Source organism: Apodemus sylvaticus, chromosome 14 (genome assembly GCF_947179515.1).
Source record: "Apodemus sylvaticus chromosome 14, mApoSyl1.1, whole genome shotgun sequence".
NCBI classification, from domain to species: Eukaryota; Metazoa; Chordata; class Mammalia; order Rodentia; family Muridae; genus Apodemus; species Apodemus sylvaticus.
The window spans coordinates 82,369,819-82,391,234 of record NC_067485.1 but is presented as its reverse complement, the minus strand read 5'-3'; the positions used below and the strand labels follow the sequence as shown (position 1 = coordinate 82,391,234).

General features: G+C 37.7%; 1 protein-coding gene across 1 annotated transcript; it reads right to left on the bottom strand.

Moving 5' to 3' along the window:
* Positions 1–7,915: 7,915 nt before the first annotated feature.
* Positions 7,916–21,109, bottom strand: LOC127665260 (aldo-keto reductase family 1 member C13-like). Its single transcript, XM_052157720.1, has 9 exons — positions 20,992–21,109; positions 17,317–17,484; positions 16,802–16,918; positions 15,220–15,297; positions 13,587–13,709; positions 12,791–12,900; positions 12,069–12,234; positions 10,083–10,165; positions 7,916–8,153 (listed from the first exon to the last, which is right to left on the bottom strand). Exons 1-9 carry the CDS (start codon positions 21,073–21,075, stop codon positions 8,111–8,113), a joined length of 972 nt encoding a protein of 323 aa, XP_052013680.1. The 5' UTR covers positions 21,076–21,109; the 3' UTR covers positions 7,916–8,110.
* Positions 21,110–21,416: the final 307 nt, after the last annotated feature.

The window sequence follows — 21,416 nt, the reverse complement described above, 5'->3', positions numbered from 1 at the left end:
GAGATCTGAAGCTAGATCCTAATACATACACAACAAACTCTGTAGTAAGAATTTTGGTTTCTTTAAAAATTCAGCTGTGTTGTGTATGGTTTTGGTTTTTATGCCAGGTGTGGGATATGGGGCTTCTTCGGTTTTTTCAGAGCTGCTAACTATGATTTTCTGTGTTTTAGGAGAGGCATAATTTTTCCAGCTTCAGAGTGTTTAATTCTGGGGACTCTGGAGGAGTCACTCAGAAGAAGAGGAAGAAGGAAAAGGAGGAGGAGGGGAGGAGGAGAAGGAGAAAGAAGGAGGAGGAGGAGAAGGAGGAGAAGGAGAAGAAGAACAAGAAGAACAAGAAGAACAAGAAGAACAAGAACAAGATCAAGAACAAGAACAAGAACAAGAAGAAAAGAGCTGCCACCTCTGCTACTCCCCAGCTGCTCCTGGTTGCTGTTGTTACAGTTTGACAAGAAGAACTTGGAGATAATCCTGATAAATATTGGACTAGCCCTCAAGAAACGAAGTCAACAGAAAGTAGCCTAAAAGGTCTACACCCCTTTTGCCCTCTAACCTTCTTTCTCTCCTGCCTAGTGTTCAGGGATTGGAAGGGATTAAGGTGGAGTAAAGGTTGGAAGGGAGATAGAAGAATAAGAACCCAATAAAATAATTTAAAAGTAAGCCAACAAAGCATTTTATCCACAGAGCCATCCCTTCAGCCCACAAAGCCTCTTCTTAATCAGGCTCTCATAGAAACAGTCATATGTCTTACACTACATGCTCACAGTAATACACACAGAGAGATGGCATTAAAAATGATGATTGTTTCTGAATTTTTGACTCTCAAAAACCTATGTTGAAAATTGAAAAGAAAAATAAGCCCTTCAACTTCCCTTACTTGGCAAGTACACTTTTGCTTTGTAACTGCTTAGTCATGACAGTGTAGTGAGAACACCGCAGGAAACAGAGCAGTAGAGTCATGAGTAGATGTGGAATGATTAACCTCTGTTGTAAACTGTGCGCCAAGGTGCAAACTGAACCTTAGCACCCATTATGACTTTCACCTCTAATACAACAATCAGAATCTACCAGTGTAGACAAATCACAGAAGACTAGCTAATGCACAAGCTTTCTCAAAATAATTCATAGAAGTGGGAAGCACTGAATTGCTGAAAATTTTGGAACATTTCTGTAGGACTTGAAAGGCTGTTGTCAAAATATGAAATAATCATTAGGGAAGCACATAGATTGTGCCTTAATAAAAACTGTTTCCGTGAAAAAGGTTTTTAATGATTTTCTTTCAAAGAGCAAGGAACATGTTATCATCCATGCCACACATGGTTATAAAATACGTGTGATAAAAATTAAAAGACTTGAAGGTTTGAGCAGTCATTATTTCTGAAGGCTCAGAATGTAAATGATTGTTTTATGCCCTATGTCCTTTTTCAGACATTACAAGCACATTTTTTATCATTTTCAATTCTAACAATGTTTTTTCACAAACAACTAGCGAAGTTTGAGAACAGGAGAAACAGTCTTTGCCAGGGAAGAGTATACTAAATGGTTATGCTATACCAGATGGTAAGTTCCAAAAATGTGAATACAAGTACACATTATATAGACTCAGGAAAGGATTTATGTGATTATATATATATATATATATATATATATATATATATATATATATATATATATATATGAATACATGAACATAACAATTTTAAAAGATGATGAATTTGAAAAAGAGCAGGGACAGAGGCAAATATGATATGGACGTGCTTACAGGAAGCAAAGGTGGTTGTACTAATTATATTAAAATCTGGAAAAGTGAATGAGATAATTTTGATATAGTTTTTATTTGATATAGTTTTTATTGATTTTTTTTTGTGAATTTCAAACATGCACCCTAATCCCACTCATCTCACAGTCCTCCCGTATCTGCCCTCTGCCCTTGTAAGTTCCCCCACTATAGAAAAGAAATATGAAACTCTCACCATGGACGCTTAGTCACACAATATATACACTTTTGCCCAATAACTTTTCTTGCAATGATCATTACAATAAGTCATTGTTCTGGTCCAAGACCTCTGGTTTTTACTACATCATCAATACTGGACCCTCACCAAGATTATCTGTTATCCTCCTGTTGCAGAGAGTCATGAAGACTCTGCAGCATTGGTTCTGCAGAACTGGCCCCTTCACAAACTCCAGCAGCTCATAGACAAAGCAGATGTTGGGGTGGGTCAACTTAAAACCCTGCATCTGGGCCTGCATGGTAGCTGAGTGGGTCAACCTGCCAGCTCTCTACTGCCCCTACCACCAGGGCCAGCTCTAACAAAAACCCCTGCTGCTGCAGGCCATGGCTCCACACATGAACTTCAGCAGCAGCATAGGCCTGGGCATCACCATGGCCTCAGGTGGCAGAGCAGGCTCTCCATGGAAGGCTGTGGCTCACTACTCTCACGTCTCCAGTTGCGCCTCTCTTCATATCGCACAAAATACTTCACTTCTCTCTTCTCTCTCTCTCCCATGCACTTGCTTATCATAGAAACAAGTGAATGGGCCTCAGGAAGCCTTTTGCTGGCCTGAAACATCAGGAGCCTGCCAATTTGTTTAAATAAAAAGTGTTTAATTATGGGAATATATGGAATTTTCCAAGCAGAAAATGACATTTCTAATTCTATGCTAACTGTGTTTACTCACTATCACAAACTCAGTGTCCTTCTGACTCCTTCGTTATCTCTTTGTTCATTATTTCCACTCTCCTCCAATCTGCTTCATAAATGCAAATAGGGATTTTGATAACTCCTGAGTTCACTTTACTAGAACTCCAGAATATTTGCACCGTTGTCCATATCTCTGGAGATCTGAATATTTTCTTTTTTAATCTTGACTCCCTGTCCATCTACTTAGACATTGTTCTATATACCAGCATCTCCCCAAGAAAAATAATTGGAATATTTTGCTCTAGGTACAGCAACTTCAAAGTTACAATATTCTGCCCAAAATCTACACTGGTAAATTCTCCTTTTTATAGAACCTTGAGGCTTTGTTGAGAATTTGAAAGCCAATTTAAAAAAAAAATTTAGGTTTTATGAGACAGGTTTTCCTCTATATAGCCCTGGCTGTCCTGGAACTCACTCTGTAGACCAAGCTGGCCATGAACTCAAAAATCTTCCTGCCTCTGCCTCCTGAGTACTGGGATTAAAGGAGTGACCCACCACTGCCTGGAAATTTTTTTCAAAATTGAAGAGCAATTACAACAAGAAAACTGTTATCCCATAAGTAAAGTTCTTTATTATATAAAAAGATTATGTAAATTATTGAAATTCTCATAATGTTATATGATAAACTCTTAGGTTTTCTGCTGTGCTTAAAAGTGTGTCTTTATCCAATGATCTGATAAGTCTAAAACTGATCAGTTCCCATGCAAGTCTAAATAATCAAGCTAGGCTAAATGATGAACTCAGGAAAAGATGGACCCTACTTCTTCTCTCTATAATTTGTTATTCAGATTTTTTTGCTAATGGGTACAGCCTTTGTTTTCAACTATTAGCCTGCTTTTATAGAAACTTTATAGGAGAGATGTGTCTATAATGGAAAGATCTCTGATTTTCCTTACATGAGTCTGTGTATTAAAGCTGAGTCCCTTACATTGGTATTCATTTGGACTAGAGTAGAGCAAGCATGACTAACCCTCAACACTTGCCAAGCAGTGTTGTAAGCCTGGGTAAGATGAGAAACCTCTCTCAATAAAATCGCCACAGTCTCCCTGTGATTTTAACAATCATGGCTTTCCCCCTCCATATTAATTGTTTCAGGCACTCAGGTTAATTCATTGATTTTTTTTTTTATATAATCCATAGACAAAGCGAAGTGCAATCAATGCCTAGCCAATGCTACATGAGTGAGGACCGTGCTCAGGTGGTATCCAATTCGATTTTGTGAGTGATGTTTTTAAAATGGATCTTCTTGTGTTGGACACTGTACCATTGCTCCATAGGGTCTGAAGTTATAATAGTTTCATTTACCCAACCTGAACATGCAGTCACCACACAGGAGAAGTGCCAGTAGAAGACAGAAGAAGATAAGGATTATCAATGGGCAATATCCTGAGCTTGGTTTCTCATCAGCCTTAGCCCTGAATTAAATATATCTGTGATAGTTAAGTCAATTTAATATATATTTATATCCTAGAGATATCCTAACAATTTCAATTGAAAGTAACAAATTCCTCCATGACACACAAATCTCCCATTACATTTTCCACATATTCAAAAAACACCTAGAATTTCTGAATATTTGTGAATCCATAAAGAGATTATTAGCCTGTGTGAATCTAAATGAAGATCAAAATATTGCAACACAGGGCATGAAGAGATGGCTCAGAAGTTAGGAGCAATGACTTCTGTTCCAGAGGACCCAGGTTTAACTACTAGCATTCCCATAATGGCACACAACCAGTTCTAGAAGACTATTGCCCTCTTCTGACCTCCATAGGCACCAGACATTTGTGTGATATGCAATCATGCATATAGACAAACACACATACACCTACAAAAATATTTTTAAATTATATTCAGAAAAAGATAATAGGAATTAATATAAGAAAGTCAATTGTATATAATAGGTACTGAAGGCTCTCCTAAAATATTAAAATTTGGCATATTTTCTAAGCATTGAGAAAGACTATTGGTTGTCATTTTAATCATTCTTTCAAATGTAAAGAAAATAAAATTTATTTTCATGTATTTTCTATGGTATATAAAGATTATTTAGGAAATAATTTGCAAAATTTCTAAAGAAAGCACCATAAATGTAGACTTGCTATCTAATGCTAACGGATATTTATGAGGTTAGTGTGTATGTAGGAAGTACTCTGAAAATTGTTCTGAAATTTTAATCACAGCTTTAGTGTGATTGATCTGTCAAATATTGCAACCCATAAGATCAGTTGCTCTAACTTCTTTGAAGAAAAAAATAAATAAATGGTAACTTTATGCTAGCTACTTGCAAAGACCACTGGGGCATCTTCTCATTGCGGGATATAAAACACAGCAAAACTCTCTACTTTGGGGACCCTATTGTAACTAACTGTTGTTTCTTTAATTGTTTGGGGGAGACAGCTGACTGCTTATCAGAGCCTATGTGATGTCAGTTTGCCAGGTCACATGTTTTTTGGATGTTTCCATAGGGAATAAACTTGAAGCTTCCTAGTCTAACATTGTGTTAACATCTTTACACACCAACTTCTCAGGGATTCTTAGATCTCACTCCATCACAATTATTCTAAGTATTTTTTTCTAAATTCTTTGTTTACATTCCAAATGTTTTCCCCTTTCCCAGTTGACCCCTCCCCATATGTCCCATAAGCCCTCTTCTCTCCACCCATTCTCTAATCACCCCCCTCCCTTTTCTCTGTCCTGGTTCTCCCCTAAAATGCTGGATCAAGCCTTTCCAGGATCAGGGCGCTCTCCTTACTTCTTCATGGGAGTCATTTGATATGCTAATTGTGTCTTGGGTATTCAGGACTTCTGGGCTAATTAATATTCACTTATCAGTGAATGCATTCAATGCGTATTCTTTTGTGATTGGGTTATCTCACTTAGGATGATATTTTCCAGTTCCAACAATTTGCTTAAAAATTTCATGAATTCATTGTTTTTAATTGCTGAGTAGTATTCCATTGTGTAGATATACTGCATTTTCTGCATCCATTCCTCCACTGAGGGACATTTAGGTTCTTTCCAGCTTCTGGTTATTATAAATAAGGCTGCAATGAACATAGTGAAGCATGTGTCCTTATTGCATGCAGGGGAATCCTCTAGGTATATGCCCAGGAGTGGTATAGCCAGGTCCTCCGGAAGTGTCATGCCCAGTTTTCTGAGGAATCACCACACTGATTTCCAGAGTGGTTGTACCATTTTACAATCCCACCAGCAGGGGAGCAATGTTCCTCTTTCCCCACATCCTCACCAACACCTGCTGTCTCCTGAGTTTTTAACCTTAGCCATTCTGACTGGTGTGAGGTGAAATCTCAGGGTTGTTTTGATCTGCATCTCCCTAATTACTAATGATGTTGATCATTTCTTAAGGTGCTTCTCGGACATCCAAATTTCTTCAGGCTAAAATTCTTTGTTTAGCTCTGTACCCAATTTTTAATAGGGTTATTTGGTTCCTTAGGGTCTAACTTCTTGAATTCTTTGTATATATTGGATATTAGCCCTCTATAGAATATAGGGTTGGTGAAGATCTTTTCCCAATTTGTTGGTTGCCATCTTGTCCTTTTGATGGTGTCCTTTGCCTTACAGAAACTTTGTAATTTTATGAGGTCCCATTTGTCAATTCTTGATCTTAGAGCATAAACTATTGGTGTTCTATTAAGGAACTTTTCCCCTGTGCCCATGTCCTCAAGGGTCTTCCCCAGTTTCTTTTCTGTCAAAGGGATACAAATTGGAAAGGAAGAAGTCAAACTATCACTATTTGCATATGAAATGATAGTTTACTTAAGTGACCCAAAAAACTCCAGCAGAGAACTCCTACAGCTGATAAACAACTTCAGGAAAGTGGCTGCTTATAAAATCAACTCAAGCAAATCAGTGGCCTTCCTATACTCAAAGGATAAGCAGGCCGAGAAAGAAGTTAGGGAAATGACACCCTTAACAATAACCACAAACAATATAAAATATATTGGTGTGACTCTAACCAAACAAATAAAAGATCTGTATGAGAACAACTTCAGGTCTCTGAAGAAGCAAATAGAAGAAGACCTCAGAAAATGGAAAAATCTTCCAAGCTCATGGATTGGCAGGATTAACATAGTTAAAATGGCCATCTTGTCAAAAGCAATATACAGATTCAATGCAATCCCCATCAAAATCCCAACTCAATTATTCATAGAGTTAAAAAAAGCAATTCTCAAATTCATCTGGAATAACAAAAAACTCGGGATAGCTGAAACTATTCTCAACAGTAAAAGAACTTCTGGAGGAATCAATATCCCAGACCTCAAGCAATACTACAGAGCAATAGTGTTAAAAACTGCATAGTATTGGCACAGTGACAGGCAAGTGAACCAATGGAATAGGATTGAAGACCCAGAAATGAACCCACACACCTATGGCCACTTGATCTTCGACAAAGGAGCTGAAAACACACAGTGGAAAGAAGATAGCCCTTTCAACAAATGGTGCTGGTTCAACTGGAGGTCATCATGCAGAAGAATTCGAATTGATCCATCCTTATCTCCTTGTACTAAGCTCAACTCCAAGTGGATCAAGGACCACCTCATATTCTAAGTATTTTTAAACTTTATTTTAATTGAAGTTAGTTTTTTTCTTTCAAGAAATAATGCTAAAATACAATTGGATTACATATGTGAAAAATTATCTTGTTTGGTAAAATGTAAATATATTATATGATCATATTTATAATATTATATAAATACAACCTTGGCATCATTTGTAAGTACAGCTATGGTCAGCTGTCTCCTCCTGAAGTCCCCCATCCTGACTTTTAATGATCCTGCTAAGCAAGTTCTCATGTCCCCTCTTTAGCCTAACCTATCTCAGGAACACTACACTCTCCAGTTCCAAGACTCTAATGCTAAGCAGCTGGACAGAGTCCAGACACTGTTGTTAACCTTCGCAAGTGTACCTAACCTTCCAGACGGAGACTCTTGGACTATGTTCTGTGTATTCTTGCTGAATCATTGAGGATCACTTACTCATAAATAATCACTATCAGCCATTCCCTGGACTGAAAACACCACCTACTCCAAATCTGAAATGTCTATAATACGGGAATCGTTATCTGCAAACACCACCCACAGTCTACCAACAAAACTAGTTTTGTATTATTACGACTCAAAAACAAAAACAAAAACAAAAACAAAAATAAACCAACAAAACACCCAGAGAATTATATTTGAAGAGAAAATTTTATATTTATTTCAAAGCATCATGAAATAATATTCCGTTTCAATGAGAGCATGAAGCTTCAGCTGAATCTAGGTTGCTAAGCAACCAAGATTGATCAGAAATGACATTTCCATCCATCATCATCTGAGTCACATCACTAGCATCACAGTCCACACACGGGGATCTCAGGAAGACATCATGACTAGGTTCCCATGTTAATATTCCTCCGAAAATGGATACTCTGGGTGGCCAACAAAGCTATAAAAGGCAATAAAAACAAACATGAGCTGGATGGTTTATATCTGCGTCTAGAAAGCCACCATCGAGGTGAGAGCTAATTGTTTCAATCTCTAATTAGTCATTTACAATGTTTTATCAGAAATATTTTTAAAAATCATCTATATTTTTTAAATTATGTCCCTTCACCTAGAACAGAAAACACAAACACCAGTGTTCATAAATATTCATCTCCCTTAGTTTCCTTCATGCACCAATCAAAGAAAGAAGTGTCAAAAATCCTTTCCAGCTTTAGTCTCCAGTAAAAGGAGAAAAGCATTATGTCATCTTTAGTTCAACACAAAAACATCGTACCATGCGCACTGATGCCTACCACTTCCACTTTCGTTTAACTCTTAGCAATCCATTAATTATTCACTCACTTCCATCATCTACAATGTACTGTATTAGACTGAGTTAGAAAAAGAATGTCAGTAAAAAAAAAAAAATAGGTTCCCATGTCCAAAGAAAGAAATAAAATTTATAAACCTGTATATATGAATAATAATGCAAAAATGCAGTGATAAAAATTTTAATTGATAAAATTTGGCAAGAAATGTTTGTTATTTATACCAGCGACTCAATCACTGAGTTATATCTCTTCCTGTGCTTCATTCTGCTCTATACTAACAAAAATAATAATGATAATAGTATATCTGCTCTATACTAACAAAAATAATAATGATAATAATATATACACCAATTTTATGTTGTAGATTTTCTAATGCTCCTTCAAATGTTATCATATCCATTTCTGCTAAGAAAGAAAATTTTCACAAGCAGAAAATAGATAGAAAATAGATAGATGATAAATAGATGATAGATAGATAGATAGATAGATAGATAGATAGATAGATAGATAGATAGATAGGATAAATATATACATATATGTGCATTTGGGCATTCTAGATTTGCCATTATTTATCACCTATGTTGCAGGATATTTGGTCATACTGTGAACCTCAAGATTTTGCTGTTTGCTAGAAAAACTTGTTTCTAGCTTGGCGTGTAGCACACACATTTTTTTAATCCAAAAGCTTTCTGCTTTTCATAAGTAGGATTAAATAAAGCCAACCACAGGTAAGGAGGCTAAGCAAGCACCAGTTGACAGGAAGCGAACATGAAAAAAAAAAGCATAGAGAGAAAGAGGAAATCAGAAGAACAGATAGAGAGAGGCACAGGAAGTAGAAAGAAAGGACATTCAGATTGAGGAAATTTTTTTGAGACAACATGGAGGAGAGCATCCTTTTGAGACGTTAGCTGAGGAGGAAGGACATCTGAATGTTTCCTCTGCCTCTCTGACATAGAAGACTTTTACCCTAGCAACTGCCTCTTGAGGTTTCATTGGTAAAATTGAATGATTGAGATATTGTCAAAAAATATGTGGTATCCAATGTGGGGTTTGAACCCTGGTCCCTCAGATTGACTCCCTGTTAACTGGTTGCTCGCTCTGCCTCTTGACCTAAGGTTGACTTTATTTAACCCTGTTTACAATAATCAGAAAGCTCTTGGATTAAAGGTACATATTTTCCAGTGTTTTACTGGAAAACATACATAAGATTTAGATAATCTTGGGGCTCACAGCATGAACAAATATTCTGCAACAAACCTTTGTTCAATATCAAATCTTGTAACCATAAGAGCATTAAGGGAAATTAAGATCTTTGGGTAGCTATTAAAGCTCTTAAACTTTTCTTCAAAGGTTCTCTTCTTATTTTTGAATAGGACTTTCAAAACCGTCTCTGTGTTTTGTGCTGACATGTCCAAATTTCAGAAATTTGGAAACAAATATTATGTTAACTATCTCCATGGGAACATGCTGCAGACAAATAGGTGTTTAGTTTCTGAGCTGGCATGAATGGAAGAGGGAAGAAACCACTTGAATTGAATGTCTTCCTCAACATCACTTACAACTCCGCTGGAAGGTACCGAAAGTTTTTGTTCAGGCCATCTAGTGTTTTCATGTCCTCAGGGGACAACTGAAATCCAAAAACCTGTCAGAAAAGTACAGAGGTTTTAGCATTTGAATGACACATATATTAAGTCTCAAAGAAAATGTAATTAGTACATTCCTAGAAATGATGAACATTGTTTATCAAAACATTCATGGGTAAAAATACCAAGTAAAAATAAAAGAAATTGCTTTTGAGATCTTTTAAAATGCATAATACCACAGACAATAGGTAGTCTCAAGGATAGCTTGTGAAGGAAAAAAATGCTGACGTCATAAACAGGCTATGATACACAGTTTCTAAGAAATCTAGAATAAAGTTTTGAAATACATCATAGAAATCATTGTCTTACATGGGGAAATAGATTTCTGTTTTCTGTCAATAAATAATTAAAGTGTAAACAATGCTTTTTCGATGTTATGCAAGTAAAGACTGATCCAAACCCATGCAGAATAAAAGAACTGGCTTTAAAAGATGTTCTTATTTAAATTTGAGATATTTTGACTTTAAATTGATTTTCTATATATGCTCACATCTTAAAGCATAACCAGGATTAGGTCCTTTGGTGCTTCAAAAATATAGAGACAGAAAGATAGAGAGAGAGGGACAAGGAAATTTGTCAACAGTTTAACAATTGATAAATCTACTTCAAAGAGATCTGGGTTGTGGGAGAGAGTAAATAAAATAATTGAACAGGGAAAAGAACTCACAAATGCAATTGCTCTACAAAAGTTATTAAAATTTACATTTGTATGTGGATCTATATTTCACAACTCATAACAACTGCATTCAAGAGAACAGTGTAGGAGGAAATAGCAGAAACCCTTGGTAAAATAAGGAAGTAGACTCTAACAAGCGAAAGGATGTGAGCTCAAACAAAGTGCAAGAATGAAGACTGCGGGAAGGCCCCTCTGTCCAGGAGATAATGAAAAGGAAATGAAAACAAGAAAAAAATTGGAAGAACACTGCTGAATTACATAATAAATACTATTGAGATTATGTAACTGCAGCGGACTACTTATAATCCACAGCTCTTGGTCTGCACACTGTTGAAGTGTTGTCTCTCCTTCAGCCACAGAAGTAGTATCTATTTCCTACCCCTTGAATCTTGGCTGCTGTGTAACTTGCACTGGACATTTGAACTTTACAGACCCAATGATGGATCAACACTGTGCTTCTCATAAAAGGCTTCTCATTACCTTGGTTTAGAGCTAAGTGCAGGAGTAAAACCTGGGAAACTTTCCAGTTGTATGAAACATATATGAAATTGAGGAAAAGGTCAATCAGCTGTCGGAGCTTGAGAGACCTCATCATCCTGAAAATATCTACAATAGTTCTTCAAAAATATGTGAAAGGACACCGTGTAGACAGATAATTTTCACTAAGTTCAGGCTAAAGTAAGACAAGTTTTTATATCAACAAACACTAAAGTAAATAAAAGTTCTATGTATTAAACTTCTACTTAAAATAGTTCCTTTAGTAACTGGTAATGTTTTACACTATAATAAAATATACTTACTTAACATTTTTAAAAATTAACCTAGGTAAATATGTATGACAGAAATATACATATACATATGTGTATATATATATGAATGTTAAGAGTATTTGAGCATTCATAGAAATAATAATAAACCAAAATGAATTTCTAAAATCAAAACTGCTGAGTCAATATCCCTCATTTCAGAAAATAAAGAAGTCCATGGGAAAGAGGTACCCAGTACTTGGCTGAAAATGGAAAGCAAATTCTTTATTGTTTCCAACAGTAAACCTGTCAAGTCATGGTGGGTTTATGTCACAGACAGAACATTTCTCAATGCTCTTGAAAACTCACATGCCTAGGAAGTGCCAGGGATATGAGCTTGATCTCAAACATTCTAGTAGATTTGAAGAAAGAAGCATATGAAGATACTGTATAAGAACCCTAAGGACCGGAGCTCATCACCTGCAAATTCTCTCTCATCTCATTCTCTTTGAAACTCTGGGCCAGGGGCACGACCCCACGCTGAACCAAGTATCGAAGTGCAATCAGAGCAGGGCTTCGCTTGTTCTTTTTGGCCACATCACAAAGAACTGGATCATTCAACAGAACTGGGGAGTTCTGGTCCACCCTAGAAGGAAAGTAGGAATGAGCTCATGAGGCCAAGCTTTTGGTTATATCACAGTACTTCAAAACACAGTAGACAGCTCATTCTAAACTGGGTATGTGGTTATGCATAAGGTTATGTTAACTGGACAAAATCCAGAATCACCTGGAAGATAAGCCTCTGGGATTCCTGTGTGAGATTGTCTTATTATGAAAACTGATAAGGGGAAGACCCATTTTAATTTTGGCTGGGACCCCAACCTGTATAAAGGGTGAAAGTGATCTGAGTCTTAGTGTTCATCATTCTCTGCTTCTTGAATGTAAGAAGTGGCCACGTAGTTCAAGCTCCTGACACCTTGACTTGCTCCTTTTATACTCTGTGCCCTGGAAATGTGAACCACAATAAGCCCTTGGTCCCTTAAGTAGCTTTTGTCAGAGTACTTTATCAGAGCAACAGGATAAGAAACTAAGATACTGCTTCACCAGGTTCTTCTAAAGAAAGATCCCCCTCTCCCGGAGAACTGAGTGTTGGGGTGCTAATTAACAGTCTTCCTTCAGGTTTACTCTTTCTAACTTATTACCATTCTTTATATCGTTGGGTTCCCAGAGCACTATAAGCAACGAGAACAATGTCTTTTGATTTGCAGTAATCCAGTAGCTTACTCTGGTTCAAATAAAGATGACATTCAACCTACCATAGATATGATAGAAAGATATCAGATTTTATCAAATGCATATGTTATGATGAATATAAATGCTTAAAGTCAGTAAAGTAGAAAAACAAAAATATATGTAATATCACCTTTGAATTAAAAGAACAAACTGTTGCATTTTTTGAAGATCAAAAGAAGTAATCAGAGAGCATTCTTCTGATAACATTTGACTGGGCAAGTTTTTGCATCAAAGAATATATTTAAAGGACAGCTAGAGAGTTTATTGGGTAAAGATGCCAGCTGCTAAGCTTAATGAAATCCTGAAGATGGACCATAATAAGATGGTGAGAAGCATAAACTCTATGTAAGTCTTGGCTACTAAGTAATTTTTATCTTTACCCATTTTTTTCAATCGACTATCTCATGTCTATTCAGTAAACTTATTTTAGAGAGTTCACTTTCTCCTGCCCTCAACTTCTGTCTGATGGGCCAACCATAAATTCCCATGTTGTCTTTGGGTACCATAGCATGTCTCCATTCTCACAAATACTCTATGAGACCAAGGTTAAATTTAGAATCCCTGTGTCTTTGAAACAATGATGCTGTACTAGAATATTTTTTTTCCACAAGATGAAAATCACTTGGACATAGGGCAACTAAGTGTACGTCAGTAATTCAGAAGTAAGAAAAAGACTGAGCAATGGAGAGGAATGCAGAGCCTCACCTGGTTGCAGACAGGTTTGTACTTCAGTCCTGGCTTGTTAAGGATTCGCTCTAGCTGCCTGTGGTTGAAGTTAGACACCCCAATGGACTTGACCAATCCTGAATCCTTACACTTCTCCAACATCTGGTGATGAGAAAGAGGCAATAAAGGGTCATACTTAAAAGAGACTATATGGATATAAACATAACTGGTAAAAGGAAATCTGGTCTTACATTAAGGTCATTGGTTCACAATGTACAAAGAGTGAGGGTCCTTGGAGCATTCAACCTCAGATAGGATGTCTTTATCAACCCCCTCCCTTGAGGCTAAAGGATCTATGTGGAAGAATAGGAAAAAAGATTGTAAGAGCCAGAGGTGGAGCATGACTTTAAGGAATTTGTCTTCCAGATTCAAGACTGGTACACATCTGAACTCAAAGAGACTGTGACTCCATATAGAAGACTTAAATAGATTCAAGCAAGACAAAATCCCATCAATGAAAAGTCAAAATGGATACAAAGTCCTACCCAGAAAAAAAAAAAGCTATCTGTAATTGATACTGCTGGGAATGGGGAAATTAATTTTCTCCAGTTAAGTGTCACTCAGTTTATTAACCACAATCCAAAACAGTCCCCATGCCTAAGTCTTGTTGACCAAAACAAAATGGACTCTCCATAATGGATTTCTGTTTTCTGGCTGATTGTGTGTGTGGATTTTTTTTTTAATTTTTAATTTTAATGAGAGATAGAAAAAGAAAGAACATTAATTTCAGTAGGTGGAAGGTAGTAATGATCACTTAGAAATTGGACAAAAGAAAAGAATATGATCAAAACACACTGCATGAACCATTATGTGGCTGCTGGGATTTGAACTCACTACCTTCAGAAGAGCAGCCAGCACCCGTAACCACTGAGGCATCTCCCCAGCAACCACATGATGGCTCACAACCATCCATAAAGAGATCTGATGCCTTCTTCTGGGATGTCTGAATAGAGCTACAGTGAGCAAGTGAGCGGGGCCAGAGCAAGAAGAAAAAAGTGTCTGAAGACAGCTACAGTGTACTTACATATAATAAATACATAAACCTTTAAAAAAATTAAAAAAATAAAGTTGGACCTCAATGGACTTAACCAGTCCTGAATCCTTACACTGCTCTAACATCTGGTGAGGAGAAAGAGGCAACAAAGGATCATACTTAAAGAGACTATGTGGATATAAAGAGAATATGGACCAGTTACAGGAAAAAAATTTCCAGATATAAACTATTGTTTGCTGGTAGAACACTTGCCAGTGTGTATTAAGATCCTACGTTGACCACAGGTACTAAAGGTGTGTGTGGGGGGGGGAGGGTGCATTGCCCATGTGATCAGTGGATTTAAATCCAAATAAGATGAGGATGATGATAAAGCAGAAGATGTCAGCCAAAGATGAATTCCTATACATCACCGAAAGACAAGGATATTACTACATAAGGTGACAAAATACCCATATGCCTCTTGTTCTGCGCCCTTCTTCATTTCACCTCTTCCATTTTAGTAATGCATCCCTCCCTTTCCACTCCAGCAAATATCTGAGTAAAATGAGTCACCCAGGGGAAAGTGAGCTGATTCTCCCTTCCTCTGCTCACTTTACTGTTGTTTTGAAAAGTACTCACCTCCCATGTGTCACAGAAATCCACAGTGTCCAATTGAAATTTCCCCTTTTCATCTGATGGAGATTCATTATCCCCTGGCTGGAAGACAAGCAACTTTAAAACAACCTCAAAAAGCATGTATCTCATCTACAGTAATGTGTTTAAGACTACCTTGGAGGAGCTGGAGAGATAGTTCAGTGATTAAGCACTGACTGCTCTTTCAGAGAACCTGGGTTCAATTTCCAGAACCTACACAGTTGGTCACAACTCTCTGTCATTCCAGGCCCAGGGGACCAATGCCCTCATCTGGCTTTCACATGCACCAGGCATGCACATAGCAAGCAGACATACACATGAGAAATACACCCATTCACAACAAACAAAAATATGTTTTTTAAAACATTCGAAAGAATATCTTGGAAATATAACAGCAATCAGCCATAAGGGAGTTAGGCATCTTCTGTATACTGTGTTTAAAAACAGATATGCATGTATAGTTGCATTATATTTGGAAGCCTGGTCTGCTGCATTGACTTTTATTAATTGTGTGAAAAACTAAATATTTTCTTTTTTATAATAATTTTAATTTTGAAATTATAATATAGTTAAATCATTTCCCCCTTTCCTTTTCTTCCCTCCAATCCCTCCCTACATGTTTTATTTGCCTACACATGTCCTTGCTGCCTCTTAAATTCATGGCCTCTCTTTCTTTAATTGTTGTTACTCACATACCCATGCACATGTGCGCATGCACACACATACACACACACACACACACACACAAACACATACAAATACACTCACTTATATGTTACTCAACTTCTGAATAAATGTGTGTGTGGATATATATTTCTTATACCTGGGGCTGAATAAATGGCTCAGGGGTTAGGACCTCTTCCAGAGGTCCTGAGTTCAATTCCCAGCAACTACATGGTGTCTCATAACCATCTGTAATGTGATCCAATGCCCTCTTCTGGTGTCTTGGAAGAGAGTAACAGTGTACTCACATAAAATATATTTCCTCTACCTAAATATTTCCAAAAAATGAATTGAGACCTTCTAGTTGACTTCTTTCTTTTGGGAAAAAAAAAAAACTTCATATTCACTGGGAAACCCAATCATTGACCTACAGCAAGAATTTATATCAATTCTGTCCCAGAATAGGAAATGCATATGAAGACATGTAGGCCCGAGAACAGGCATGTGAACCAAGGATGGCCAATCAGGACTGTACATAAGATTGATTTTAGTAAGAAAAGATGCAGAGAAGCCATAATATATTAGTGACCTTGAAACTGGAACTGTCTTAAAGCCCCATTCGCCACCAAGAGAGAAAGGAGGGTAAAACCTAAGCAAACATCTAGCAATACAGATGGAGAAGACTGTGTAAATTCAAGTCTTCCTGGAAGTTACTTTAATCCGTGATTCTGGAAATTGCTTGGTCATGTCAATTCATAATCCAATCCTTTGTGGAACCTACTCAGAAGTTTAGTAACATATAAATTCACTTTTATGAAGTTATAAGAGTAACTCAACCATCCATAAAAATGCTACCTATGCTGCTATCAAAAGATATGTACATGTGACAGTACAAATCCCCTACCTTTATTGGCACTGGGTAATGTATAATGTAAAGATCAACATAATCCAGTTGAAGGTTTTTCAGTGATGTCTCTAAAGCAGGCTTGACCAGCTCTGGTCGCAAGCAACCGCACCAAAGCTACAGATGTTGAAGAATAAAAGTAATGCTGAATAAGTAGATGATGCAAAGAAGCATATCCATTTATCTTAATGCAGAAATATGTTTTGTACTTGAAGGAAAGTTATAAGCATTCCTCTTAACTCAGTGTGTACTCTTACTTAACAACGAAAACTCAAATATAGTTTTGAGGTTAATATTAGCTAATTTATTAAACAATGAAAAAATTACTCAACAAATAAAACACATACAAATAAAATAACATCCAATAAGTAAATTATTTTCATATAGAGTTAAATCTGCCTTTACTTTCCCTTACCCATTTATTCTATTGATTTTATTTAATAAACTTCTGATGTACTAACATAATTTCTGCTGGCTTAATATAGTTCAATATTTTGCATACTTGTATACTATACCTTTGTAGTGATGAACAGGTCTTCTCTCTTTACTACCCCTGCTTTAATCTTGCTTTGAATGGCTTGTCCTATCTCCTCTTCTACTTGGTACGCATAAGCAGTATCAATATGGCGGTACCCAGCCTCTAGAGCTAGGCATGCAGCCTCCAGTGACTTACTCTTGGGAACCTACAGAAGAAACCAAAGGAGGTATTTAGAGATGCATGTTCTGAGAGCTAGCTCAAAGTGAGCCTAGATGGGAGTTTACCACACCACAAAGAATTTTGCCTTTCAAAGTCATCCTAGGATCACTTGTTAGGCAAGAGTCTCATACCCTGACCCGTCCAATGCACTTCCTATTCTATAAAATGCAATGAAATCTCCAGAAATATTCTAATTGTCACAGAGAAGTATCTTCACAAAATCAATGTCTGCCCATATTTTGTCCTACGTTTGAGCTAGTGAGCCAAAATTGCTTTTTCAGGGTCTGTCTTAATTGACAGCAAGCTTTTTGAGTCCAAGAACCTCCCTATACCTGTACAATTCTGGCTACTCACAGGCACTGGTGGATGCTCACCCTGTGTTCAGTGGCCTGCTAGAAGTCACACTAAATGTATGTACTAAGATGACTAACACAAGGAAGTCTGCTTAGGACAAGACAGTTGTACACACACTCCTCTTTGCTCACAGCTTACATTCTGTTACAAAAGGATAAGAAAGCAAAGATCACAGATAGTAAGCAAGGCCAGGTTAATAATAGGGACTTGGACAGAAAGTACTGTCCTATGTTAGTCTTTATACATATCTATTCTCTTTGTCTGACAGACCTAAATACAGGCAGAAACAAATCTAATGTAAGAATTTATCCTTATTTAAAGTACCTTACCTGCCTCATGTTAGAAATTATTTATTTTGGGTGTCAGCCTCTTCTACCAAAGAGTACTTGTTTTAAAAGGACATGGCTAGAATTAAATCTAACATTATTGCCTTGGATGCCAGAGTTGGATAATGATATGACTGGGTTTTTGTTAAAGGTTTAGAGTGTGGGCTGGGGAGATGTCTCACCCAGGAACATGCTTGCAAACTTTGCTATCTTAGTTTAGACCCACATCTCTCTTGTAAAGCAGAGTGTGCCATGCAGGCCCAGTACTTGAGGAGGTAGCATCAGGGTGAGCCCTGGAGCTCATCCCAGAGCAGTACAGACTCGGTGAGAGACCCTGCCTCACACAAATAAAGTGAGAACAATGGAGGACAGCTTTGACTTCTAACATCCCCAGACATTCTTCACAACATATGACAAACATATGACACAAAAGATTGAAGAAGTCAATCAGAGTAGCTTTTCTGATTGTCTTAAGAATCTCCATAGTTGGAGAAAGAGGAATGCTCCTCCATTGCTGGTAGGATTGCAAGCTGGTACAACCACTCAGGAAATAGGTTTGGTGGCCTCTCAGAAAATTGGACATTGTACTACAAGAGGACCCAGTTATACCAGTCCTGGGCATATACCCAGAAGATTCTCCAACATGTAATAAAGACATGTGCTCCACTATGTTCATAGCAGCTTTATTTATAATAGCCAGAAGCTGGAAAGAACCCAGATACCCCTCAACAGAGGAATGGATAGAGCAAATGTGGTATATTTTTATAGTGGAATACTACTCAGCTATTAAAAATAATGAATTCATGAAATTCTTAGGCAAATGGATAGAACTAGAAAATATCATCCTGAGTGAGGTAACAAAACACAAAAGAACACACATGGGGTGCACTCACTGATAAGTGGATATTAGCCCAGAAGCTTGGAATACCCAAGATACAAATCACAGACCAAATGAAGCTCAAGCAGAGGATGGCCTTGTTAGTCACCAAAGGGAGGAGAGGTCCTTGGTCCTGAGAAGGCTGGATGCCCCAGTATAGGGAAAAGGCAGGACAGGAAAGAGGGAGTGGGTGGGTTGGTGAGTAGGGGAAGGGAGGATGAGATAGGGTGGTTTTGGAGGGGAAATCAGGAAAAGGGATAAAATTTGAAATGTAAGAAAATATCTAATATTTTTTTTTTAAAAAAAAGAATCTCTACAGTTATCTTTTCACAATAAAAGACAGTGACTAAAATTCTGCCTTCTACCACCTTTTCAGGAAAACAGCCCTGACTTATCCAAGGGTAAGGACACTGTGAGTTCTCAAGGCTGAGGCTCCAGTAGTGTCCTTGACTTGTTCCTGTTTTTTGTGCAACTTTGCAAAAGTAACAAATGCTGTGTATATTTCCAGATTTCTCTGGAGTCTAACAGGAAGGAGAAGGATAAATTTGAAGTCAAGGGAAGGGGTCCTTTATCACATAGTTAAAGGTCTCAGGAGGACTAGAAAATAAGAAAGTCCCTCCAGATTAGCACAGTCCACCTTGATGTTTGATGTTCTGAGGACAACCATGCTATAAATCCAACATATACCAATGAATACCAATAATTTACACTTATCATTACTAAGTCCTCCTTCTCCCCATCATAGTGATGTACTATGAATTCCAGTAAGTTTCCCACAGTTGAGAGCTATACATGGGGACCTCACTTAGCTCTGATCAAATATTCACTGTAAGATGCTGATGGTTACCCCGAAACCAAACCAAAGTTCTCAAATATTTTCTTTATGTATTAGTCTATACCAGTGGTTCCCAACCTTCCTAATGCTTCAGTTCTTTAATACAGTGCCTCATGTTGTGGTGATCCCCAGCCATAAAATGATTCTGTTGCTACTTCATACTATAATTGTGTTACTATTATGTATCATAACTAAATATATGATAACCAGGATATCTTATATACAATCTCATGAAACGCCAAAGGGGTTCCAACCCGGGTTGGGAACCACTGATCCTCAGGAAGCCCCCCTGAATGTTCATTTCCGGCATCTTGCCTTTTTGCAATGAAAAATGGTGTAGATTGTGGACATAAACAGAGAAGTCCCCTCCCACACTGCAACCAAGAAAGCTAATAAGCAATCTGGTGACTTTCTTCTCTATCAAACTCTGAAACATGGACATAGGAAAAGCATAATACCTGAAACTGTTAGGTCATGGGTGTGTCCCTTTAAGCCCAGAGCTCACAGCCAAGTTCACTCTTAGAGAGGACAACAGGCCCCAAAAGGGAACAATGAACTCACAAGCAGGCCTAGGCCAGAAAAGTTAATCCAAGGAAAAAAACCACAGCCACATCCTGCCAAGCCCAGATCCCCTAGTTAACAGCAAGAATAACAGGGAAGATAAACTTTCTCCTTGTCCCTGAAGTCACTGTCTGAATTATAACAAATGTCCCAGTGTCACTGAGGACAGTGCCATTATATGTTGCACTAACACCTACCATCAGAGAAAATGTTCTAAGAGTTTGACCTTTCTTTTTTTCCCCATTAGGCATGCCTCCCTACTGATTTGCCAGGAAGAGGGGTCTTTCCTCAGAGAAAAGCAAGCATGAACACAGACCTTGTTTTGTTGCCTGAATGTACCCTATCTAGGGAACCAGCTCAGTCTCCTACCCACAGCTACCAATGGCAGCTGCTGCTGTAACCTCTATTTAACAAGAACAATCAACAAGCAGGGGATACAGTCAGACACCAATGCAGGGCAAACCTAACTAGCTGTACATCTGTATCTCTTGTGCATGGATTAGCTCTAGCCTAGAGATACTAGGACTCCTGTATTCTTACCTCATTGGGTTTATAGGTGCCAAAGCCCAGGGCAGGAATGAAGTGGCCATCATTTAGTTTGACACACTGCTGTTCAGAGCTCATTGTGTCTCACTCCTCTGGCTAAGCACTTCCTGAGTCTTCTGTTGCCCTGAAGGGGAAGTGGGTAAAGGTCATATATCAACTTCCTGTCTAATGATTAACAAAGGACACTCCCTTTCTGGGAGTTAGCCATGCCTACTCACTGGTTTAGGTTTAACCATCTTTACTCCCCAACTAATGATAATTCAGTGCTACTGTCTAGCTAATAGTTAACAGTACTGTTGTGTGCCTGTTGTTTAAATACTACTTTTGTCCTTTGAGAGACTCTACCCAGCATCTGACTAAAAGAGGAGCAGAAACCCACAGCCAAACATTGGCGGAGCTCAGACACTCTTATGAAAAAG